The sequence below is a fragment of the Notamacropus eugenii genome, chromosome 1 (assembly GCF_028372415.1).
Source record: "Notamacropus eugenii isolate mMacEug1 chromosome 1, mMacEug1.pri_v2, whole genome shotgun sequence".
Classification (NCBI taxonomy): Eukaryota; Metazoa; Chordata; class Mammalia; order Diprotodontia; family Macropodidae; genus Notamacropus; species Notamacropus eugenii.
In genome coordinates this window covers 61,890,330-61,917,363 of record NC_092872.1, presented here as the reverse complement: position 1 = coordinate 61,917,363, position 27,034 = coordinate 61,890,330, and the positions used below count along the sequence as shown (strand labels likewise).

General features: G+C 39.9%; 1 protein-coding gene across 3 annotated transcripts in view; it reads right to left on the bottom strand.

Moving 5' to 3' along the window:
* ABCA1 (ATP binding cassette subfamily A member 1) overlaps window positions 1-27,034 on the bottom strand; it is a 160,163-nt gene that overhangs the window by 103,034 nt on the left and 30,095 nt on the right. For 2 of the 3 annotated variants that reach the window (XM_072604167.1, XM_072604178.1), the window contains exons 3-5: window positions 17,197-17,290; window positions 10,397-10,538; window positions 9,659-9,777 (exon numbers count right to left, since the gene is read on the bottom strand). In XM_072604167.1, coding sequence (XP_072460268.1) covers window positions 9,659-9,777; window positions 10,397-10,538; window positions 17,197-17,290 — 355 coding nt within the window. The remainder of the gene's footprint in view (window positions 1-9,658; window positions 9,778-10,396; window positions 10,539-17,196; window positions 17,291-27,034) is intronic. The other variant, XM_072604186.1, reaches the window with a different exon arrangement.

Sequence of the window (27,034 nt, the reverse complement as noted above, 5' to 3'; positions counted from 1 at the left end):
TCTCCTTAAGACTTTTCCTCTTCTACTTCCTCATCCAGAACCTGCTCTCAGCAAAGATCTGAATAACTCATTCATGGGGAAGTACAAATCACAGTTAAACTTAAATAAGCATCATTTTTCTTTGCTGTCACTGTTACTACTACCTAGAATTTTTTGTTTTATTCTGCTGGGTCCTGGTCTTCCAATTGTTCTTTCCCACCAAGAAGAAAGCAAATCTAACCCTAGAGGGAATTAGACAATGGGAAACTGCTTTTGATCACAGATCACAGAGGCAGAGCAGGAAAAGACCTCAGAAGCCACTCAACGTACTTTATTCTATAAATTAGAAAACGTAGAGGACAGAGACAGTAAGTGATTTGTTCTAGGTTTCACACAGATAAGGAACAAGTCTAGGATTCAGATTCAGATTCTCTGGCTCCAAATCCAGTACTCTTTTCCACTATACCATAGTGATGCTTACTTTTTTAAAAAGTTCTTTTGGAATGGAATCACGGCACATGCTGTTCTATGATTTCGTTAAATTGTGTTTTCTGTTCCTGCCTGGGTAAAGTTGACCTTTGATTCAATTCAGTAAGACAATATTTCAACATACCAGTACAGTATTGCAGTGCCCTCCAATAATTAGAGCTCAGCCCAGAGCCCATACTGTTCTGAATGAAGGGACCACATCTCTGGCAAGCTGTTTCAGAGAGCCATAAACACATTCTCTATCTTTAAAGATCTCAACATTTTAAAGAGTCAAAACCCAAATAAGAACTTTTGGCTGAAGGATGAAAGAAATTTCAGTCATCCAATGATAAAAAGGTGGATTTTTTTAATCCATTCTCATGACATACTACTGATAAATCATAAACCCATGAACAACATGACATACACAAAGAGAATTAAGAATAAGAGAAAAAAAGAGCAAATGATGTTTCAACTTCAGATCCAAATGGATGAAATATGAGCAGCCAGGAAAGCCAAAGTGGCAAGGAAGCCCATCATGCTTCCAAGGAGAGCCGTTAACCAAGGATAAAGTTCTCCAATCAAAATGTGAAGTGGATCAAAATCTATGATCTGTCTTCAAAGCTCTCCCATCTTCCTTTATGCCTCCTTTTCCACAGAGTTCATCCCTACTCCTTCCTTTAAGTCCTGGTGCAGAGACCCCTCTCTTCTGTACTTCCTACACTGGCATTCTCCAGCAGTGCTTGAAATTTCCTAATTACTCTCCCCCTCACTCCCCACCCACCCTCGCCCTCACCTCTGAACTCTCATGCCTTCTGAGCAGACAACCTCAGCTAACTATTAGTGGAAACGCAACAGTTTAGACTACCATGACAAGACATGAATCACTGATAATATAAGTTAGTATTCCCAGGAATATGTGTACTTTGAAAGCATGACTTCTTCTGTCATTCATTCAACAAATTTTTAATAAAAATGCCCTCATGCAAATATAAAGAATATAAGAAACAGAAGTAGCTCAGTTGCTGAGAAAATTTTACTCCTTTTTAACTTGTTAAGATTCAGGTTGATCTTGTTAATCCAAAAGAACAAGTCTCTAATTCTTGTTCCATTTATATGAGACAATCTTTGGTACCATCTGGGCTCTTCTCTTCTTGGGCCCAAAATCCAGAATGAGTGAGGCATCCAATGGCCTGGGCTCTTTTAGCAAGTCAAACATAATCATCTTTTTAATGAATAAATAACTTTTTTTAAAGTTTCTATAATGACAAATTTCATTATATTAATAGATGACATTTACACAGTGTTTGAAGGTCAGTCAAGTGTTCTACATATGTTATGTCATTTAACCCTCATGAGAGCATTGTAAGGTGGAGGCTGCAGGTGTTATTGTCCTGGTACAAGTGAAAGCATAGAGTCAATGAAATTTAATGCTCATATAGTGTGTGCATGCATGTGTGTGCATGCATGCGTGTAACACTCAATATAGCTAGTAAGCGTCAGAGAGGGATTTGAACGCTGGCCTTCCTAACTCCAAGTCCAGAACTCATTCACCGTGAGGTCAGTTACGTTTCTTGAGGAACATCCAATTCAACTCAATGAATATTTATTGAACGCTTGCCATGCACATGGCAATGTGCCGGTGTACCATGGGGAATGCAAAAATGAATGTGTTCCAGTACTCAAGGAACACACTAATAGAAAAGATAAGTATGTTAATAGCTATGGTACAAGTAAGAAAGTGATGAATACCCCACATGAGAGAACAACAATTTCATCTGTTTTCCTCTCAGATGTCTTTTGCCTTCTTAAGCAACATTTCCTATATAGTCCAGGCCATTGATGGAGCCATTAAGATAAGGGTTTGGCCGGGTTCCTTCCAAAGCAATTCTGCAGATGATCGAAAACTAACAAGATTAAATTTAATGAGGTTAAGTATAAAATCCTCCATTTAAGTTTCAAAAAAGCCAATGACCTGCCAAAGTATAAGATGGGGAAGACCCACATGAATAGCCATCTGTGGGACAAAAACTTGGGTATTTTGGCTGACTACAACAATATGACACATGAATGTGATGTGGCTTCCAACAAAGCTAATACAAGCTTAAGATGAATTATTAGACTATGGCATTTAATTCTCACCCAAATATTGCTGACGGGACCACAGCCAAAGCACATTCAAAGGAAAGGAATCAACACAGTGAAGGATGTAGAAACCATATCATGTGAGACATCGTTTAAGGAAATGGGGATATTCAGCATCACAAAGAGGAAACTCATGGAGTCACAACAGCTGTCTTCAAGGATCTACAGAGCTGGCAAGAGGAAATGAACATACCCTAACTAGTTCCAGAATAAAGAACAAGGGCCAATAAGTAGAAGGCACAAGGAGTCAAGTTTTCCATTTAATAGAAAGAATAACTAACTAGTCATTGGATCTGTACAAGATGGAATAGAGTCCCTTCAAAAGCAATGAGGTCCTCTTAAATCAAAGTGTTTAAGCAGAGGCTGGATGATCATCTGTCAAAGACTTCATAGGGGCCCATCTCCAGTCATTCTGATCTGTAACTTGCCACTGGATTCAAGTGGCTTTGGAGAAGAAAGTGAGGCTGGTGACTTTGCACAGCCCTGCCCCACTTAAATCCAATTCACTTGCAAGTCATGACATTACTTTCCTCATGTCATGGTGTTCTTCAAGAATGAAGGACAAATAATGAAAACAATTGGACTGGGGTAAATCAAGACTAAGGCTCAATTCAACTCCAAGATTTGGTGATTCTAACATTCTGAAGCATATATTTTGAATGCTTCTGCGTAACTGTACAACGTTAAAATATCAAAAGCAGGAAACCAACCTATGTAGTGATAATATCAACTTAAGACGCCTAAATTCAGTTCCAGAGATGTTGTTACTTCCATCCCTCACTATTTTGAGACCTTAGCATTAGGGGTGAAAGGTGGGATACTCTAGGAAGAAAATCAGTGCACTATGTGTATAGTCATCCTTTGTTCCCAAAGAAGACTGTGCCATCAGAGAAATAATGACATGACTTGCACTTGGACCTTGTTTTGAGTGAGGGAAGGCTGTACAGGTCACCAGCCTCACTTCTCCTCCAGAGCCATCTGAATCCAGTGACCAGATGTTCATCAGGATGATTGGAGATGACCCAGGATAAGGCAGTTGGGGCTAAGTGACTTGCCCAAGGTCACACAAATAGTGAGCGTCAAGTGTCTGAGGTAAAATTTGAACTCAGGTCCTCCTGACTCCTGCACTGGTGCTCTACCCACTGCACCACCTAGCTGCCCATGCACTATGTATAGGGTAGGAGGAAGAAGAGTTCATCAAAATCTTTATGAAAAGGAAGAGAGGAGTGAACAAGTATTTATTAAGTGCCTACTACATACCAAGAGCTTTGCTAAGTCCTCTACAAATATTATTTCATGTGATTATGATATACTGGAAGCTCCTCCAAAACATGGGCTTATGGTAGCTGTTTTGAGTGGGAGTAGAGGAAACTCAAGAAAGATCTTTTGAGTTGGCAAGAGTCAGAAGACCTTATAATCACAAGATTTAGGGCCACTTAGTTAATTGTTTTACTATCATGTTATAGCAAAATTTGAAAACAGAATTACTCTAGAGTATAGCTTGAGTTCCAAGGAGAATTTTGTTTTCTCTTTCATGGAGAAGTTGTCACGAAAAGGCCAAGCTTTAATTTGCAACATGCAGACAAAGGTTCCCCCCTCCTCCCCTGAACTGCCAGCTACAGAGTCAGGCTAGACACTGACGGAATCTGAATTCAGGAGAATACCTATTTGATATCACTAAGCAATGCACCAGATACCATCTTTAGAACTGCAAAACAGATAAGAAATGAAAAGGCAATGAGGCAGGGGAACAACCTGCAAGGAACTAACAAAATTTGCTTAATAGCCGCCCCTTCCAGCGACAGGCCAAACCCAATTTTCTTTTCCTCCTGTCAAGCCTAGGTGAGCCATCTGTATGGCACAGAAGCAGTTCTCCACCACATCACAGTCTGTGCCAAATCACATCTTTGGCACGTGTGTCTTATCTTGGCTCTGGTGTGCCTGGGCACCATGACTGTGAAAGGTCAGTGACTCAGACTGGCTAGATTCTATGACCTGTGGTGACAAGGTCCCAGCTGATCCTAGGAAGATCTAGTGAGGACGACTTTACAAAGATGAAGGGGGAGAGAGTGTAAGGAAAAAGGAAAAACATGAAAGTGAAGGAATGAGCCACTTCTTCCTAGCCTCTGGGATGTCTCTCAGTTTACTGTGTTGTTCAAAAAAAATTAAATATCTAAAAGCTAAAATAAAGATAAGAAGTAAAGCCAAGAATGCTTTAAAAATAAGGTCACATTACTATGACTTTTATCACACCCCTTAAAAGATGTGATTTCCTCAGTGTGACGTGACTGTTCTATCCACCAGCAGAGATGATAACGCATACCTTAGTAAATAGATGGTCTTCAGGAAAAACCACTGTAGTCAGAAAAATCATCTTGGGGGCTAACCTTCTAGCAATGGAGGGAGAAATAACAGGATTGGTGGGATGGGTGAAAGTGAGGAGCTGAGGATGACACTGAACTTGGGAATCTGGGTGGCTATAAGTGTGCCCCCCACAGGAATGGGGCTCAGAAGAAGGCTGGGTCTGGGGGGAAAGATAATGAGCACTATTTTGAACATACTGGCTCTCAGATGCCTATGCTTAGGACTGGAATGTAGAGTGAGTATATCTGGGAGTCAACTGCATAGATATCTGATAAATGGACCCCAGGGAGCAGATAAGATCACCAAGGGAAAGCAGGAAAAGAGAAATCTCAAGGACAGATCAGTGGGCTGTGCCTACAGTTAGCTGGCATGATAAGATTGAAAATCTAGTTTAAAATGACTAGTAAGAGCAGTCAAGTAAAAGGAGAATCAAGAGAGTCATATCAAAAAAACCCAAATAAAAGAGAATTCAACAGAGGGCTATCAATAGCATCAGAGGCTGCAGAGAATTTAAGAAGGGTGAGGACCGGGAGAGAGGTGACAGAATATGCGTAACTTGGGAGATAATCATTTTCTGCTGGAAAAGGAGGAAAAAAACATCTTTTGTGCATGAAAAATTAGCAAAGATAGGGAGAGCTTTAGAAGGGTAATGTTCCTCAGAGTAATTTATAGGAATCTTCCACACCCACATTCAACCACAAAAATTAACCACACACACACACACACACACACACACACACACGTCTGGATATACACTATGGAAAAAATAAAATCAAAAGAGATCTAGTGATAACATAATCAAAGTTGTCCAGACATGTTTGGAAGGTTTTCTGCTGGAATTTCCCGTTGGGGGGTAAACAAGGATAGTTAGAAGGCTTTCCTGTGACTGAATTCTGGGGCATGAAAACAAGAGCTTAATGTCGAGAAAAACAAGGAAATGCCATAGGGCCACAGACAAATGAACATGCTAAGCCTGGAATACTAGCCACCCCACCCCACCCCACCCCCAAAAATGGCTTGCTACCGGAAGGAAATACTCCAAGTGGAAACCTGTGAGTCCACAAATAACACACACACAGACATCTCCTCAAAAGGAGCAGATGCAAATAAAAGACAAGAAGATGACCACGATGTAGTCAGAAAACCCAGGTATGAAGGCAAATACAGTCATGTTTTCAGCTACAATATTCCTACAGATAAAGCCACTTAAAGTAGATGATCTAATCTTGATGCCCACTAACAGCTTAGGTTAGTAGAAATGATTTTACTCCAGTTGGTTCCCTGTGGTGCGGCTGGAAATCTTCAACAAGTTGTTGGTTCTTGCTCGAGATAAGTGATGTGCCTGTACATTTCCCTCTAGACCAAGATCTGGCTCTGAGCCACTGCAGAAGCACAGAAAAGGGGGAAGCTATTTAAGTTATCGCTGCAGGGCTCCTCACTTTTCTTGAGCACCATGGCACGCAATCAGCAAAAATGGGAAGAACCAGGGTACCTGAGAGGTGTCTAACGAGTGCTGACAAGAGGCAATAAGAATCAGCCAATTTCTCCCCTGGTTCTGCAGTGAGTATAAAACATTTTTGCCCAGAACTACAGAATGCAAGAACTGGAAGGAGCCTTAGAACTCAAGTCCGGTACCCTAACTTTTGCAAATAATGATGGCACTGGGGAAACAACAGCTCACGTTTGCACAGTTGCGCCCTCCAAACAAGAAAGATGAGGCGCAAGGAGGGATAAAAGATTTGCCAAGAGTCAGGTTTGTGACTGAGCCACTCTTAGAACTCAGGTCTCTGCGTTCCCAAGTCAGCAGCCTTTTCAAACCTACCCGGAGAGTGGCTGTCATGATTTCTCATGCCTGAAAGATGAAACGACCATTTTTTTCTTAGAAGCAAAATAGCTCTGGTTCCCAGTTAGCCCCAGCCAAGATCAGAGACTGAATAATTGCTCCAACTCCCCACCTTCCCCAGAGGCTGCCCTATTCCAGCAGTAAAGTTTTCTGGCAGAGGTACCCTGCTGGGCATTCCAAAATGGCTTATTGTTGAAAAAAGGATAAAATAATCTGACCCCACTCTCAGGCCCAGCAGGCACATAGGTGTTGGTGATCTCACACTTGCAACAGGGCATCAAAGGTTCACAAGTCAGGGAAGCAGCACTGTACAGAGTAAAGAACCCTGGCTCATGGTGCCAGAACTCAGAAGCCAACCCCTTTATTTTACATCTGAGAAAAGTGAGGCCCAGGAATATTACATTATTTCCCAAGGTCACATAAGATAATAAGTCAGAAACCCTGGGTTCAAATAACTTACTGCCTGAATTATCTTAATAATCACTTACTCTCCTTTGGTCTCACCTCAGTTTCCTAATCTGTAAAAATAGGGGTTTGGACTGAGAACGTATAAATCTGGAAGAGATCTCAAGAGGTTAAGTCAAAGTAGCAGCCCCTTCCAATCACCACCACTCCCTCTCCCCTCCAAAAAATCTTGGATGTCTGAAGATGCAAAAACAGGTAAATGAAAAAGTCATCCTCTCAAAAGGTTCCTCCAGGGGAGGAAGGTTTATAAATTTTATGAGCCTGAGCAGCCCCTTCCAACCACCACCCCACCCTCAAAAAAACCAACTTGGATATTAGAATGTACAAAAACGGGCAAACAAAAAAGTCATCACCTTAAAAGATTCATGGGAGGAAGGTTTTATAAACTTTATTTATGAGGCTGATTCAAGGATGTGAATTCTCCCTGGGATTAAAATTAAAGTATTTGACCAAATTTAAATAGCTGGACATACCTTTCTCCATTTTGAAGTACAGTCTTTCTACTAATAGTTCTTTGGCCAAATAATCATTCCTTCAGTCCACAAACTGACACCATAGCCTCCCCTACACCTCTGAGGTTTTCATAGGAAATGCAGAGGTCCCAGAACTCTCTCCCTTCTCTACCACTTTCAAAGAGCATAGTTTCAAGCCCTTCCCTCTTCACATTCACCCCTCCCCCCCAAAAAAAAATCCCAGGTCTGAGATCCTTTAAGATTTTAATGTTGGCCTAGATTAGTCCTATCCAGCTCTAAATACATAATTCTCTAACCCAGTTTAACATTAATATTTTACAAATACCTCCTTCCTTAATAGAGATATCATCATTTAGCAGACTCAAGGATCCCCCTTCCCTTAAATCCCCTTCCTCAATAGTCAAAATGTACTTTTTTTTTCCAGAAAGTTGTTTTGTAGCATTGTCAGATTTGTGAACTGACTGATCATCATTTGGCACTAAATACTGCACATCTGGAGAGTAAATGAGAGGCAGCATGGCCAAAAGATGGAGCTCTGACACCTCAACATCGATGTGACAGTGGGCAAGATACTTAGCCACTCTTTTACTCAGTTGCCTCATCTGAAAAATGAAGCTAATCATACTTACACAAACTTCCTCACAGGGTGGTTAGGAGAAAATCTTTTACTTTCTATAATTGTGAGCAAAGGCAAGTTCACAAAACAGGATTGTCTATGAGACTACAGAGAGGGGATTTTACTTTTTAGAATCAAGGTTCAAAGACACCCGAGCTAAATCAAGTGATTAGTCTTAGACAACCTGAACTTTTCCTCTTAGAAACCCTTGACCTTTATGTGTCCATACCTTGTTATAATTCTAATTGATTTTTGGTTATAAGATATATAAATGTCTGCCTACTGTCTGGGGATTTCACCTTTGGCCTTGGTTATTCATCAACTACTTCAAAAACTGAAGTATCTAATTAAGCAATTATTTAAGTACCCATAGTCACTGACTTGGATACTCATTCTACCAATGGAAATCACAACCCTTCTGCACCTGAGTAGGTAGTCTTTGTGAGTCTGTGTGGCTGGTGAGGAACCGCTCCAAAATTATCAGACTTGGTCGCTGGATAACAGAAACACAGTCTGTTGCCAAGACCCCTACTCAAGACTTTTTTTGGAAGAGCCAGCCAGAATTTATGCTCCCCCAATCCAGGTCCTCCGAATCACGTCCACTACAATGAGGCCCGAGAGGAGAATGTTACTGGAGATATTCACCATGGTGGTGCAGCTCATTCTAAAGCACATTCCACAATCTGCAAGGCTCATTGTCTCTAACCTGTGACTCATCTCAGTTCTCCCTGAAGACTGTAATTTCACATTCACCAGGGAAAAAAATGTATCAGCTATTTTAGGTGACTAACCCTCTCAGTTCTTCTTTCAAAATACTTAAAACTAACAGGCCAAAAAGCCTAACTTTAAAGGCCATTAGCAAACTAGCTACGTAGCCATAAGCAAATCACTTCCTCTGCCTGGACTTCAGTCTCCTCTATAAAATGAGAAGACTGGACTGGATGACCTGGAGGGTCCTTTGCCACTGAGATATTCTGGGATATCTCCTTCAGGGAAAGACCAAAGTGGGTCACCAAATCATTTTTGCTTGGTGTCCTCAACCTCACCTCCCAGCTCAAATCCTGCCCTCTTCAAGAGGCCCTGTACAGCACTGGCACCTTCCTTCTGAGATGACTTCCAATTTACCCTCCCTGTATTATATTACTTATATTATAGCTCCTTGAGGGAAGGGACGGTCTTTGTCTTTCTTTGTATCCCTGGCTCTTCGCCATAGTAACTGCTTAATAAATGCCTGTTGACTGATAAGATCATCTTTCTTTCAGCAAGAACAATTCAATCACAAAGCAAACCAAATTTTCAGCTTACTTGAGTTGAAAGTCCCCAGGCTCCGCAAAGTTGCCAAAAGCTTCTGCGTGTCCTTCATACTGGTGTCTCTCTGGCTATATAAGAGGAGTCTCCGAGCATCTGAGAACAGTCGTGAAAGACTGCCAAGGGAGGAGAGGAAAAGGACAGAAAAATAGGAATTAGGCACATAAACGAGCTTGGCCCCTGTCCCCATGAAATATTGACTTTGATATGGCTAGATAATCTCTTCTCTCCACAACTGCCTAAGCCCTGACAGTAAAAGTGGTAAAGGAGCCTATTTTTTGCATATCTGACCATACCTGTATTACCAGTGATAATGTCTACAACAGTAAACTACTTAACGGACATGGTGGCATCAAGGTCTTTCTGAAATTCTGCCTCCCCTCCTTTGTGGGAGCATTGATCTTGAGCTAGAAGGAAACTCAGAGTCTGTCCATCTGATCCTCCCTCCACCATTTTACAGTTAAATCAATGAAGGCCTAGGAGATTAAGTGACTTGCCCAAGGTTGGACAGGTAGTATTAGAAGTGGAATTTAAAACCTGATCCTCTGACTTCAGAGTCACACTTCTTTCTATTAGGGTTGCCACACTGCCTTCCGTTACGCAAATCCCTCCGAAAAACAGTTTTGTCCTAGTGTAACCATTCAATATTCCCCTGGAATAACACAATTCTCATTTTCTGGAGGATGCTGTCAACTGACCAGTTGAAAAAGGAAAACCATCTAATCTAATACTCACATGGATTTGTCGAAGTTTCCAACAACACCGGGAGATTCACCAGGAGTTGGATAGCGGAAACATGGATTGTTGGCATTGCAGATAATTCCCTGGACCCAAGAAAGTGTTCCTGCAGATGGCATAGCTTTGTTTGGAAAGTGGCCTGTTGAAGTAAGGAAGAGAAAACCACAATGGGAAATGTCCTTGGGGATCCTCATGGTCATCTCCTGCTATTCCCCAAAATGAACTTTTTTCTTCTCATCCAATCAGTCATGTCCTCCCCACAGCATACTGTGTCCCTCCTCCCATGATCAGGTCATACTGCTACCTTGAAATTTCCCTTCTCCTTTTTATCAATTTAAACAAGCATAGAAGTTATAAACTCTGAAATGGAAATCTGCCTTAAAGGGAAATCAGATCATCTAGGTGATGTGTTCTTAAAACTTTTTTGCATCCTGTACCCCATTAGCACCCCTTATTTTGAAGCCTCTAGATCTCTTTCTAGTATCAGGTTTTTAAATGGCATAAAATGAAATACACAGGATGACAAAAGAAACCAATTATATTAAATAGTTCTATATACATATATGTTAATATAACACAAATCTACATGTGTACATGCACACACAAGTTCATAGATGCTAGGTTAAGAATCCTTGATGTAGGTCAACCTTACCTCTTAGTTTTTATGTTACCTCTTAGTTATGTGACCCCTTGGGAAAGTTACCTAACCTCTCTCAGTTTCAGTTTTCTCACTTGTAAAATGAAGAGTTTGGTCCAGATAGCAGAAGGTACTGGTACCTTCCAACTCTAAACCTTTCATCTTATGACCCTTTCATTTTTACAAATGAGAAAACTGAATTCCAGAGAGTTGATCATTTGCCCAAGGCCACACAGTTATTAGGGGCATAGACAAGAGGAGAACCAAAGTGTCCTTTTCCCCCTCCCAAGTACTCTCTCCCTTCCATGATGTCTGCTCCTTTTCAAAGTCAATTTTGTCTCATTTTCTCCAAATACTTACCACAGTCCATACTGATCCTTCCCATACCTGTGCTCCTATGTAGCACTTACAGTGTGAGCCACACAATGTTGTTGACAACTTATATCTGTAGCACATCTCAGTTACTGAGACCTTTTATATAATTCCCTTATTGAATTTCCCTGGATGAGGAAATTGAAGCCCTCACATGGTCAATTTTACCACCTAATTATATGGGACCACAAAATTTTGGGGCTTCAGAGATTTTCTAGTTTAGAGATGATGAAACAAAGGTGCAAGTTACTTCCTTAAGGTTGTTTTAGAAAGGGATTAAAAAAAAAACACATCAAAACATAATTAATAGGTTATCTCCAAACATCGTCATAAAGAAACCACATGCAAACACTCCATTTGAGAATTCTATTTGGAAGAAGTCTGATATAGGCATGACTATTACACTGGATCTCACATTTCCCAAGTTTTACACCAGTTCCCGATGACTATGGTCATGCTGTGGATCAATACGCTTTATGATAGGGCCCCAACTCAAGCAGGGGGACCAGAGCTTTGCTCCTAGGCACCGAAAAGTTAGAAGTCACTGACAGAGTTTTCAGTTCTTCATCTGCATGCAAACAACTGACCTGATCACTTTGTTAGCAAGAATAATGAGTTAAAACAGGAAGCTACTAAATAGTTCCCCCTTTCTCCACCAGTGAGTTACTATTCCCTGGTCTGTACAGGGTAGAGAGAAGAGACAGGGTAGAGAGAAGAGACAGCCTCCCCCACCCAACTCCACCCCACCCTTCAAGGACTACCCCAGTAGCATTGGAGGGCTATTTTATACCACTTTGCTAGGGACATCTCTGCTCCATAAATTTCGATCAACCTACATTCAAGTCAAAAAACATTTATTAAGCATTTACGATATTATATGCCAGGCTCTGTGCTAAGTGTTGGGGATGAAAAGACAAAAAGACAGTACCAATTTGGAGGAATTCACACAGTACAATGAAGGAGACAACATGCAAACAATCATGTGCAAGCAAGATAAATATGGAACAAATTGAAGATATCCACAGAGGAAGGCACCAACATTAAGGAAGATCAGAAAAGGCTTCTTGCAGAAAATAGGACGTTAGCCAGGACGTGAAGGAAGACAGGGAAGCCAGAAGGTGGAGATGAGGAGGGAAAGCAATCCAGGCATGGCGGGCAGCCAGTGAAACTGTCCAGAATCAGGAGATGGAGAATCTTGTGCAAAGAAGAACCAGGAGGCTGATGTCACTGGATTGTGTAAATAAGGGCGAAGGAGGTATGAGAAAACTGAAAAGGTCGGAGAAGGCCACCCAGGTTATGAAGGGCTATGAATCCCCAAATACAGGATTTCGTATCTACACTCGAGGTGATCAGAAGGCCTGAGAGTCTAATGAATAATGGGATGACATGCTCCGGCCTCTACTTTAGGAATATTAATGTGACAGCTGAGTGGAGGATGGTCTGGCAGCAATTTAATTTAGGGAATCTTACTAACTTTTATCCTTCACCAAAAGCACTGAAGTCCCAGAATGTTTGAATTTGGCAACGAATATAATGTTATTCAGAGCTGAAATTAAATAGAAGGATTCCTCCAGCACTGAATAATTTCCAAACAAAGAGGAACATCTAAGCCCATATAACGAACGAAGGGATTACCCCCACATGAAATCATTCATTCTTTCTACAAGGCATCGGAAACCACATTGTTATTGGGGCAATCAGTTCCTTAACAACAATGGTGTGTCACAGCAGGGCTTTGTGAGTCTAAGGTGCAGTTTGGTTATGCATTATCAACAATGTTATTGTGTAACCAACATTAGTTGAGAAAATCTAATACAAGTTATGGCCATGTGGACCAGAAGAAATACATGGTTTTACAGCTGTTTTCACTACATGTCAATGGGGGTTACTAACTTCATTAGAGATCGGGCTGGTTTGAAAAATAATAATAAACCCACTAACTAGTGAATATTCTAAACTTATCTGCATGGCAGTCCTTTGGTAATTGTGTAAGGGTTCATGCTGTTTTAAGGCTTTTTAGTTTCCTGAACAACATAGCAAGTTACATTAATATGAACTTGTCACAAAACCAAAACATGAAGCGATATAAGAAGCCTTCAGGTAAATTTGCAGATGACAGAACGTAACAAGTTATCAGCAAGTAAGAAATGTTCCGGATGGATCCCTGGCCTTTTGAGATCCTTGCCTTTCCATGACAGTTATGGTGCAGATGTCAGAGGCAGAATTCTAGGCTGGATGGAATCATTTGACAAAGGGTCACATTTTTAGGTTCTTCGTTCATTTAACCGATATTGATGAAATATTATATGGGGTAGTAGAATCTGGAATCAGAGGGTTTATATTTAAATTCCCCCTCTGCCATTTGCTGCCTGTGTAATTTTGAACAAAACAGTTTCACCACAATTTCAGCAATACAGTGAGTGAGGTTGAACAAGACCATCCAAAAGGTTAGATGTTTTAAAGATTACAAAGTTATATACATTATCAAAAAAAGTATAAGGTAGTGTGTGGTACTATATAAATGGTACAAATTATATTTAAACAAGTTTAACAAAACCATAAACAGAAAATCCCTAACTACTTTTACAACCTGTTTGATGAGCATTAGGACAAAACATTGGCTAAGTCCATGGACCAACCCAATCAGTCCAGTTTATTGGGCAAAGCTGTCATCTGTCAGAACTTATTAAAAATAGAGGGACAATGCCTATCTAGTTATCTTTTTTCTTTGGCAACTTCTTTTCTTCCCCCATCTTTTCATCCCTACCTAATTCCCTAAAGTTAAATAAGATCTGAAATGCTTCTGCTCCTAGATATGGGTTTATGTGAGATGCTGTTTAATTTGCATTTTACCATTTCATCCCTCTTCTCTGCAAAATGATCTCCTCTCATCCCATGCTGCTCCCCTGAAGAAAGATAGCACCCAAACCAGGTATGTGCAAAGACATGACTCGTAGGAGTCCCCTGTGATCTTTCATTCCCAACAGGGACTTAGTTGAGTTGAACATTGACTCGGGTCAACTGCTTAATCTCCCCATAATCAGTTAAAGGAAAACCAAACAAGAAATCTAACTGGGGTCAGCTGCCCCTGATCAGAAGATTTAGATAACTCAGATTGATCTTTTGCCTACCAAGAAACTCATTCCATCAAACTATGAATGGGCACAAAGTGGGCATAAAGAGTCTCAAGAAACATTAGGATGGAGGGCCCTGGGGGAAGTCAACCAACTTCTCTAACTGGTAAAGCAGGGTTCTTACTACATCCTCTCATACTGTGTGGCATAGGGACTTGCTGTCAGGGAGACCTGGATTTAAATTAGGCCTGAGACACTAAATGTGCAACCCCAAGCAAACCACTAACCTCTCTGAGTCTGTTTCCTCATTTGTAAAATAAGGATGATAATAGAAACCTTCTTCAAAAGGGTTGTTGTAAGGATCAAATGCAGGTAAAGTGCTTTGTAAACCTTAAAGGGCTATTTCAGGGGTGGGGAACCTGCACCCTCGAAGCTACATGTGGCCTTCTAGGTCCTCAAGTGCGATCCTTTGACTAAATCCAGACTTCATAGAATAAATCCCCTTAATAAAAGGATTTGTTCAGTCAAATGGCAGCACTTGAGGATCCAGAAGGCCACATGTGGCCTCCAGGCTGAGGGTTCCCCACCCCTCAGCTATTGAAATGTGAATAATGGCTTCCAATGAAAATAGCTCACACTTATTTACACAGCAGTTCAGTGTCTGCCAAGTGCTTACTTCCAAGTAGTGCTATCTTAGTTTTACAGATGAAAAGCGGAGTAACTACACCAAGTTTTGTACTTAGATCTCTCTTGGACTCTGTATAGCCCTCTTCCTATTAATCCATGAAATTTCTGAGATGCGATGCTGAATTAAAATCTACTGCCCACGAGTCATTTTACACAGTGAGATTGGAGAACACAAATTATATTTGAATCCTCTATGGTACTGGCTCAAATCACAAGAATTTTTTTTTTTTTAGAGAGAGTTGTTTGGTATAACTCAAGGGGCCCAGGGTAGCATGCACTTGGCAAGACTTACCCTAGTTCACAGCATTGCCTGTCCACCCCGTAGGGGTATCTCTGACTAAACCAGACAGGACAGTAGGTAAACTTCATTGTCTGCATGGATCAAAAAAGGATTTTTTCTCTCCTACCAAAGAAAAATGTAATCTTTCACTATTTCATAGAGGGTGTGGCTAGTTAAGCTGGTTAAAACATGGGGCAGCTAGATGACATTAGGGCCTGGAGTCAGGAAGACCTAAATTCAAATCCAGATTCAGACTATTTTCTAGCTGTGTGACCCTGCGCAAGTCACTTCACCCTGTCTGCCTCAGTTTCCTCATCTGTAAAATGAGATAGAGAAGGAAATGGCAAACCACTTCTGGGTCATGACTAAACAGCACTAAATTTCACAAAGAGTGTGGCTAATAAAGTTGGTTAAAATATGTCACTAATTAAAGAGACCAAGGTCATAGGTTTGGCCATTTAATGAACCAGTTAGCCTTACTTTACTCCATAACCACATCCTACACCCCTAAACCTCAGCCACCTATTGAACATATGTCACTGGTCACAAATGGAACCACAGGTTGAAAGAAGACAATGGATTGATTCTTGAGAATAAGTCCTCTACTGAAAGAAAAAAAAAATCATAAATTTCTGATAGTTCTACTGTTTTCATAAACAAAGGATGAGTTCTTCTCTCCCCTGGCAATGGATTTCTCTATTTCAACCAGGCTGAAAATGCAGAGGTTTTACAGGCACAATCTCACTGATGATTAGCACAGAAATTCAGACGTACTCTATTTGCAACCTGGGTGAGTTCACCCTTCCTTGGGTAGCCTCTGCTCCCAAAGAATCACCAAATTGGTGTTGGACCTAGTGTAGACACCTGACCAGCTTTTAGCATCACACAAGCTCAGAGTTTCCAGCTCCCAAACTCAGCCTTCCCCAGGATCAGAGATTACAGACATGTGCCACCACGCCCAGCTACCATTTTCCTTTTAAAAAAGAAGTATATATTATGACAGATTTGCATCAGAGCCAACAGAAAAACTTCCTTTGTTGTGGTTAAGTATGTTTTAAATAATGGTAAAACAAAATTGCCTACTTGAAATTTGAGCCTTAACACCTCAATCAAGCAATATTATCTTCTATCCCAGTCATCAGAGTGGATCTTGCTTTCAACGTCACCACCCAAATGTTGCGATTTTCCTTTCCACTGAATTTAGGAAATCACATTTAGGGGAACGTTTCCACATCTTTTTAAAAGAGATTAGAAATGTCTGATGTTTACATTTGTCATCAGAATCAGATGTAGATTGAAAGGGCAATCCCATCACACAGCTATCTCTGAAAAATTGCATTTCATGTGTCAAAATGTGAAGGGATGGTTGTCCTATACTGAAATGTTTGTCCTCTCAGCCAGAATATTTCTACAGCACTAATAAATGATCTTCTCTTGGCCAATGCAAACAGGGATAATCCAGGAGTAATACAGTGGGATTAACATACCTTATAAACAACAGCAGAGGTCAAAAGTGAACAAACGTGGGCATTTGATCTCCTAAACTGTGCCCTTTAATAATTTTGGGGGGATGACCCTGGTTTTCATCTTTAATTCTAATGGGGATAGATTTCTAACTAAGCTCTCCTGGAAACAATTTATTCCACCATGTAATAAGATTTCTAATTTTTACCAACAATACATGAATTATCTCCCTCTGTAATAAGAATTTGAATTTTATCAGGAAGTTTAAGGCGGGGATACTCACATTCATGCTGTTCGTAGGGCGGATAGCTGAGTCGTACAGAAATCAATATGAAGAAGATAAATAGAGGCCAGGCCACTTCAAGCAATAACTGACACTGAAAAGGGGGAAAAGACCTGGTATTAGTGGTTTTTAAATGTTTGGAAATGTTTTGATTTATCCTTTTTGTCTTTACACCAGTCATTTCTGAGAAAATGCAAATAAAATAAAATAAACTTCCTCTCTGGATTGAAACTCCTATCTTGTGACAAAGAAACACAATTATGTTATTATATTATGCCATGCTTTTTTCAGTCATTCCCCAATTCATGGATCCTCACATTATTTCTAGCTGTTTGCTATCCCAAAGTGCTACTATAAATGTTGTGGTATACAGGAGACCTTCCTTGCTCAGCTTACCGAACTCTGACACCCTTGGATATTTGTCACTGTGGCTGCCTGTACAGACAGTTCAACCATTTTCCTTGCACAATTCCCAAATGATATAAAAATAGTTGGACAAACTCATAGTTGCTTCAATTGTACATTAATTTCCCTGTCTTCCCATAGACGTCCCCTCATCACTGACTATTTCCATACCTTATCTTTGTCAACTGGCAAGATATAAACTAAAATCTCAGGGCTGTTTTCAATTGTGATTGGTTTACAATTAGCAATATGGGGGATATATTTTCATAAAGTCACTAATAGCTTCACTTCTTCTTTTGAAAACTGTCTGTATCCTTTGACCACTTATCTAAGACATTAATATCTGAAAACGCAAAATACTTTTTCCATAGTCCATAATAAAGTAAAGTTGAGTACCAAGGGAGACAATTTCTCCAAACACAACTGGGATGCCCACACAGTGCCTTGCTGATTTCTGACAACCATGGTAAAGGGGGGAATACTTGAAATCCACAAGATACAGCATGTGCACCTGAAGTTTTTGCATAATCTGAAAGCTCCTCCATAGAAAGTAGTTTCAATCAGTCCTGGGACAAGTCCAAGAAGGGCTGGAGGACTCCTTGCACCTATCACAGCCTACAAGGTGCTGTGGATCATTATATACATAAGTAAGCAAAACCAAAGCCAAAAAAAAGTTGGATTAAAGGAAACATGCTTTCTGCAAAAGGAGATCATCCTTAACTGACCTCCTGGAGCTCTTTCAAGAAAACTTGTGGTCAAAACTGCTAAAATGAAAGCAATAAGAGTAATTTACTTAAACCACTAATCCTATCAGGTTCCATGAGGCTCTCTTGCATTCAGCCTATCGTCACTATTCCTAGCAAGGTAGAGTGGAAAGAGTCAGGTCTTCCAAAATAGTTTTATTAATGATACAGAAGAAAAATTATAAAGCAAAATCTCCAAGTTTAAAGATGATAGACACTAAGCTCTTCTGGGAATCAAGTGAATCTGTGTGTGTGTATTTGTAGATAAACACACATACACATGTATACACATACATATACACATATCCATAGGTATATACACATATATGTATGTGCATATACACGTGTGCATGTATATATGTATGTGTATGTATGTATATATGTACCCCCTTGCAAACTTCAGTACTATATAAACCAGAGGTTCTGGGAATTATTGAGTTTTCAAAAATATTTTGATAACTATTTCAATGTGCCATAATTGGTCTCCCTTATAATCCTGTGTATTTTATTTTCATACATTTAAATATATTATTCTGAGAAGTCCAAAGAATTTACTAGACTACCAAAGGGTTCCGGAGTACATAAAGGTCATTAACCTCTGACGTAAATGTGAACTGTTATTAATAGTATTATTATTTAATGTTAAGGTTATTGGGATAAAATTATAAAAATTGTACCAAACTATGATCTCATAAGGCAACTGAGCAGAACATGAACTCTAATGTAGATGAAGCACAAAATAATACATTTTGGGGGAATTATCCTATGGTTAAACAGTAATAATAGTAACATAATTCTAATTATTAATATTATTATTATACTTGCCAGGCACTGTACTTAGTGCTTTATAATTATCTCATTTGATTCCCACAACAACCCTGGGAAGTAGGTTCTTGTTTTACAGATAAGGAAACTGAGGCAAACTGTGGTTCAAGATTTGCCTAGGATCATGTACCTAGTAAGTGTCTGAGGCTGGTTTTGAACTCAGGTCTTTCCTGACTTCAGGCCAGAACTCTATCCACTGCATCACATGTGCAAGCACTAAGCCTTCATTCATGACTCAAAAAGAGGAACTGGTGTTATAACTGACAGCTCTCAAAACAAATAAACAGATAAAGGGTCGTTTCCTCAAGAATAAGGCTTCATTTCCTCAAGAATGTATTGGACACCTGGAAACAAAACGACAGCCTATCTACACCTCAACCCAGAGTAATACACACAATTCTGATTTTCACACTTCGGGGGCTGTAATTCTGGAAAACATAGTCCCAATACTTTAGAAAGGACCTGTTATTCTTGAAAAATTGGGCTGGCTTCACCTAGGAAAAGCTCATTCACATGAAGAAATAAAATGTGCTGGAGGGTATCATTCTTCCTGGTGGTCAACCCCTTCTTTCTTTTTTTTTTCTTTTTTAAGCATTTATTTAATAAACCACATTGGAATTGCCTTGCTTCCCAAAAAGACCTCACATTGTCTGGTGCAAAGATATGCTTCTCAGCATTCTTTCCAATGCTATGCATAGGAGTGGGCACATGATAGGCACTCAGTCCATACCGTTTATTGACAATTAAAACTGGAATCCCAAGGGAATTGAACTGAAACTACCTAATCCAGCATGACTGAACCAGATGCAGCCAGGTGAGGAGAATGAATTCTCAGAAAGCCAATGAAAAGTAGGCTTCTCCTCCAATCATCAAAGATAGTTTCCTTTTCCTATGTTCCTCCTGGTACCAGGATATCAACACTGGGTATAAAAGGCAGCAGGGTAAAGCAGAAGACCCTGGCCCTGGAGGAAGGAGAGAGATGTGGGTCTTTGTTCCAACTCTGAGACTTCCCAGGTGGCCGAACAAGTCAATGAGACACTCCATCTGTTTTCTCACCTATAAAATGGGGCTGGTAACATTTTCACTAGGTACCTCACCAAGCTGTTCTGAAGAAAAGTGCTCTGTAACCCTTAAAATACGATATAAAATGTGGGCTGGAGAATTTGGCCAAAAACCTTTGAAAAGACAGAATGCAAACATACTTGGAGGGAGCTATATAGAGATTTTAAGCAAGGGTTGGTAACCTGGGGTCCATGGACAGATTTCAGATGGTCCACGCCTTTGGATGGGGAAAATATAGCATCTTTATTTCAATATAATTGGTTTCTTTTGGTAACCTTTACATTTTATTTAATGTACTTGAAAATACTGTTCATGGAAGAGGCCCACAGGCTTCATCAAAATGGGATCCATGACCCAAAGAAATGCTTTAAAAAAAACTCTACCCTAAAGGTCAAGCTATCACCCTACCCCTTGGCTTTCTTGGGAGATCCAGGAAAAAAGAGAATACCTGCAGGGTACAAGCTGCATACTTTTCAGAGGGCAAAGTTTTGGAGGGAGAATTTTTCCTTTTTTAAAGTTTTCCTGAGATATGTGGAATTTAAACTACTCAATTTTTAAATAGGGAAAAACAAGAAAAAGCTAGTCTTTATAGTCATTCAACCAACTGGTGCTGGCTAAAATTAGGATTTTAGATTCATCTAAACTGATTTCATGCCCTCAGGTAATATACAGCTTTAGGGCTTTGCATAAAGCTCCCCTATTTTCAGCCCTACAAGTTGGGACCACTGGTTAACTTGCCTCCACTGCTGACAGACTCTATCTATATAGGGTTGGAAAAAATTTGCCTCCCAAGCTCCTTTTCACTGAACACAATGTCCTCTGCCAAATACAGGTCACAGAAGTAAGATCTGTATCTGAAGTAGGTTAGAATCCAACCTAACCCTGTTTGCCTGTATCCAGAGCCTCTAAAATTAGCTACTGACATTCAGCATATAACACTAGTTCCAGAGTGAAAGGGAAAGTCTAGGTATTTATTTTTCAAAAAGCATCCCTCAAAGTATGTGCTTGTTTTCTGTGAGGATTATTATGGATCTTTTCATCATGAGGATTTTCCATCTCTCAGTAAAATTCCTAAGAACCTTTATTCCTAAACTTTTTTTTAAGCAGAAGTAGAAAAAAATCCATATAAGCAACTTAGGAAAAGACTACAAGTCTTCTTTTCATAAACCTTTAATACCACCTTCGTGTATACCCCATTTTAAATTTTAATTATTGGGGAAGGAGGCATGTGCAGGATAGAGGGGAGACAAGAGAGATGGGGAATAAAAAGGCTCTTTTCAAAAGATATCCCCATCAGAATCATGACCAAAGCTAAAAAGCTTTGGAGAGAGACCACATGCATTATGTTTTCCCTACATATTTACTTGTTTTTTAGATTACTGACCAAGAAAAATTTATCACACTTAGACAAAGGAAATACGAGGGTGCCCTGTTACATCTCCCGAATTCAGATCCACTAATTTTTAAATAGGAAAAAAAACAACAAAAACAAAATTTTGTTTCCTCAGTCACAGAATATCACTCTAATTTTAGTCAGCTACTTAAATGTATGACATGATACAAAATGGGATTTGGACAATGGGCAAGATTGATTCAGTATACAATAATCCCCATTAGTGGAAGAATTATCCAATATTAATGTTCTACTGATGGGAGGGGTTAATCTTCATAAGTGAAGAGAAGTGAATATTACATAAGCATATACATGCTATGCTAACTTAATTCACTTGCTTATAAATTCATAAATGTGGGATTTCTGAAAAATAATCCAAGTTTCCTGGCAGTTGCCTAAACCACCAAAAATTTCATTCAACGAAAAGCAATTTTTTTTCTTAAAATCATCAACATGGGCTACCATGAAACAGGCAAGTTTCTGCAAGTTATCAAATCACTGAAAGTCCTTTAGGAGTTGTAAAGAATCTTAGAGAACACCTGGTCCTTCACTTTATGGGGAGGAAACTAAGGTTTAATGACTCTGTCTCCAAGGTAACTAGTGACAAAGTCAATGCTAGAATTCTGGTTTCCTGATTCCGTCCCCAGGGTTCTTTCCACCACCCCGATTTGGTGGCTTAATGTTTAATTTCAAATAGAAATATGGTGTATAAAAAAGTGGACCGCAGATCATACTGTCTTTCAATGTCCCTTCCTGCTTTGAATTAAGTCCTTGGTCAACACAAAATCACAAAATCTCAGGAGTTGGAATCTATTGCATGGTGCAGGAGAAAAATGGCTGGATTTGAATCAGTGGACCTGAGTTCAAATCCCTATCTGTGTGACTTTGAGCAGATCCCAATACGTGAGCTTCAATTCCTTATTTGCAAAATAAGAACAGTGCACTAGAACTAGATGACCAGTAAGGTCACTTCCAGATCTAAATTTATGACCTATTGATTTAAAAAAATCCCTTCTACAAGATCTCTGACAAGTGGTCAGTTAAACTTTGGCTAAAGACTTCCAGCAAGAAAGAACTCTGTATCTCTCTAGATAACACATTCTACTTTAGGACAACTCTGTTAGGAAGTTTTCTTTATGTAAAACCAATCACTGTCTCTTCCCAATTTCTATGCACTGTTGCTGGTTCTGCCCTCTGGGGCAGAAGATAAAACAAATCCCTCCTTCCCAGGATACTTCAAATACTTGTTATTTCTTAAATACTTAGGAAAGTTCTGCAATGTTATCAACTTTATTGGGGAGGGTGTCCTCTCCACCAGGATTATCAGTGTTGGGAGTCAGTCCTCATGTGCTGCTGTACGTAGCCAAATAAAGGTCACCACCCTGTGGTCAGTCATAAGGAGCCTCTCTGCATTTAGCTGGGCTTCTCAGATGACAGATACCCAATCCATCACCACATCCCTACTTGAAGGCTTTGCAGCTGGATAACACCCAACACTGCTTGAGCTCTAAAGACATAACTTCTAAGAACCCAGGGTCAGCTCCAGGCCAGCATGAGACATCAGATAATTTCGGAAATTATAAAAAAGAATAAATCAGAACTAATAAGGAAAAATAAAGAAAAACCAGAATTGTGACTCAAAATTCATTTCTACAGACACCATGATCCCTGAAAATCATTTTTTAAACCTTTCTCAATAAAGAAGATAGAAAAGACAAAGCAGAAAGCGTGCTACTTGCTTTAATTTAGGACAACAAAAGGAAAGGGACTAGATATCCATACGCTGCCTCTATTAATAACAATAGTTTTATATTTAAATAAATTTAAATTATATATTAAATTAATTTTATATATAATGTACATAACATATAAATAAATTTAAATTTTATGTATAAACAATAATTTTACTTTTATATTGCACTTTAGACAGATCATTTATTTAGTGCTTACTATGTGCCAGGCACATAAAATAAGCAATCATGAGAGTCCCTGCCCTCAGGGACCTTACATTCTAATGGAAAGGAAGGCAGATAGAACATAATAGGAGTAGAAAAAATTTTTTTTACAGATGAGGGAAAAAATAGCAATTCACATTTTTATACTGTTTAAAATACTTTTCTCATTTTTACATTTTACATTTTTATACTGTTTAAAATACTTTTCTCATTTTTACATTTTACATTTTTATACTGTTTAAAATACTTTTCTCATTTTTACATTTTTACATTTTACATTTTTATACTGTTTAAAATACTTTTCTCATAATATCCCTACGATGTAGGTAGTGCAAGTGTTATTAGTTGCATTTTATAGATATGGAAAAAAATAGCACTGCTTCCACAATGCTTAAAGGTTGGCAAAACACTTTCCCTCCCAACCTTCCATCCCCAGGAGGTGGATTATACATTTATTACTATTATCCCAATCTCAAAGAGGTAGTAGGGCGTAGTAGATGAGAGGGCCTCAAAGCCAGGAGGACTCCACTCTTCATCCTGTGTCTGACACATCCTAGCTTCCAAACACAAACACTCCCAGATGGGGGAATTATGGTTTCCCGATTCCCTCTCACCACCTCTCAAGTTACCCACCAACACTGGCAGAGAGAGTTTCCTCCAGAGCTAGGAGTTTCCCAGGTCAGTAGTTCTCCAAGTGTGGTCTAAGGAGTGCTCGGGGTTCCTGAGACTCTTTCAGGAGATCGTTGAGGTCAAAACTATTTTCATAGTAACAGTGAGACATTTTCATTTCCAATTAGGTAGATATCAATAGACAGAACCCACATAAACAATTTTTAAGGGTGTACAGGGGTCCTGAGACCAATAAGTTACAGAACCACTACCCCTGGCCATATGAAATCAGATTCAGTCCCAGGTCCTAATGTCATTTCAATGATGAAGACTATCACTCAGGAATTAAATGACTTGCTCATGGCTGGATGGCTAATAAATGTCAGTTAGGATTTGAACCCGGGGCTTTGCTGACACCAAGTCCAAAACTTTCTTTGATACATCACACTGCTTCCCAATTTCTATCCCAGGGGTGGGGAACCTACAGCCTCAGAGTAACTTGTGGCTTTCTAGGTACTCAAGTGTGGCCTTTTAAATGCAAACCTAGATTTTGGATTTTTGTTTGAATCCAAAGGGCCACACTTGAAGACTTAGAGGGACACGTGTGGCCCTGAAGGCCTGTCATGACAATCAAAAGTATATTTAGTCTTCAGATCTCACCCCCTTTTTACTGCCTACAAGCACAAAGTAGAGCTGACCGCTAACTAAGGCCATATCAAAGTTGAATGGCTTCCACCCACACATACGAGCGATTACTCTGGACCCAAACGGAGCTTTGCACCCAGATTTCACAATTGCAGTGCACTGTTTTCCCTTAAAAGGGGGTTGGGAGGAAGGCAAGAAACTGAAATTTCTACTTAACTAATGACCCTCCCCCTCCCTTCGTGTGCTTAGGAGGGAGAACAGTAACATTCCCCAAAGAAATCCAGACCTGAACAATAACCTGACCTTGGTGAAATGGAAAAGATTCTGATTTGGGATTCGGAAGCTTGGGGTTCAAATTCCAGCTCTGGCACTAATGATCTGGGCAACTTTGAGCAAGTATTCTCCCCTCCCTGGGGCTCAGTTTCTACATCTGTAAAATGAAGAGGTTGGAACATATACGATCCTGAAGGTCCCTTCCACCTCCAAATTCCTACAAGGGAAGCAAGAGTGTCATGGCGAGCATAAAACCTGGGGACTTTTTAATTGAATATCCTCCTCCTGGCACCGTAGCTCACAGCTCATACAGTAATCATTATTAGCAGGTTACTAAGCCTTGGGGAAGAAAGCAGAAGAAAGTAATTACAGTATTCCTACAGAGACCTTCACTGAAAGGTAACTAATGAGCCATTAAAACAATTACAAACCCTCTGTTCGTTGGAAAGGGCCCCCACCAACAGGCAGAGCTGGCCTTGCCAGTTGGGCTAATGAAACAGAGCAGAGATACCCAGAAGATTCACACAGGACCAGACACAGAAGCCAACCGTCCTTTCTTCCTTATTGAATTCAGGAGACGAGAGGCCAGCAGTCATTACTAGCTTTCATAAGGGCAAGGAGCCAACCACCTTCAACCCAAGGACAGTTTCACATGTTCCATGTCCACGAGGTGACTTATCAGCCAATAAATATTTATTAAGCTCCATTCTACGCCAAGAACTCTTCCAATCAGTGAGGATACGAAGGAAGACCAAAGACTGTCCCTATTCTTAGGCAGCTCAAGGTCTAAAGTGAAGGGACAAGTAGTAACTCTGTACAAATATATGTATAAGACATTACACATATATATAATGCATATACATATACACAGGACAATACATACATACACACACACATACATACAGGACATATACATATATGGAATACAATGAAAATGGCCAGAGTTGAGACTGAATGTCTTGTTTGAAGAACAGTATGGAGGCCACTGTCAATGGACTGAAGGGTCCATGGGGAGTGGGCGGAAGAGCAAGGTATAAAAAACTGGAAAGGTAGAGGAGAGGCAGGTTATGAAGGGCTCTGAATGACCAAAAAAAAAAGAAAGAAAAAAAGAAAAGATTTTATATTTGATCCTGGAAGTGATAGGGAGACACTGGAGTTTATTGATTGGTCAATAAATGACATACTTTTGGAAGATCTCTTTGACAGATCTTGGGATACTAGGCCTTCATGTCAACAAACTGATTTTCTCAGTGATAAAAAGTCCCTCCACCAATAAAGACTGCCAACCCAGTGATAATTTAATAGGTAAGTTTTTAGAGAGTTGCCCAAGGCTCAAAGGGACCAAGTGAATTGTCTTGTGGTCAGTATTAAGCATCTCTGGCTAAATGAGAACCAAAATATTCCTGACTCCAAAACCAGCATTCTATGAACTAGAAAAGAACTTAAATATCTCATTTGACCTTCCCATCAGTCAATCAATCAAATCAACAAGTATTTATTAAGTACCTACAAGGTCCTAGGGACTGGAGATACAAACAGACCCTGCCCTCAGGAATATAAGGTCTCCTTCATCTGACAGAGGAAGAAACTGAGGCCCAGCCAGAACCCAAGTTTCCTGTCCCTTTCCATTATACTACAATGCTTCAGCTCTTCCAAAAAAATGTCATTCAACACACACACACACACACACACACACACACACACACACACACACACACACACACACACCCCTACAAAAACATCCCCCTCTGTAATAAGGCCATTGTTAAGCTAAGAAAAGAGAGGTTCCATTTGCTAGGCTAATGGAGAGACTGGAAGACAGGATTCCTTCCCATTCCACTCCTTCATTAACTCCAGGCAATTGTTTCCCTGTGACTCAGTGTTCTCCATATTCTTTGTTCCTTGGTGAAAAAGGCCTGGGCCTGGGA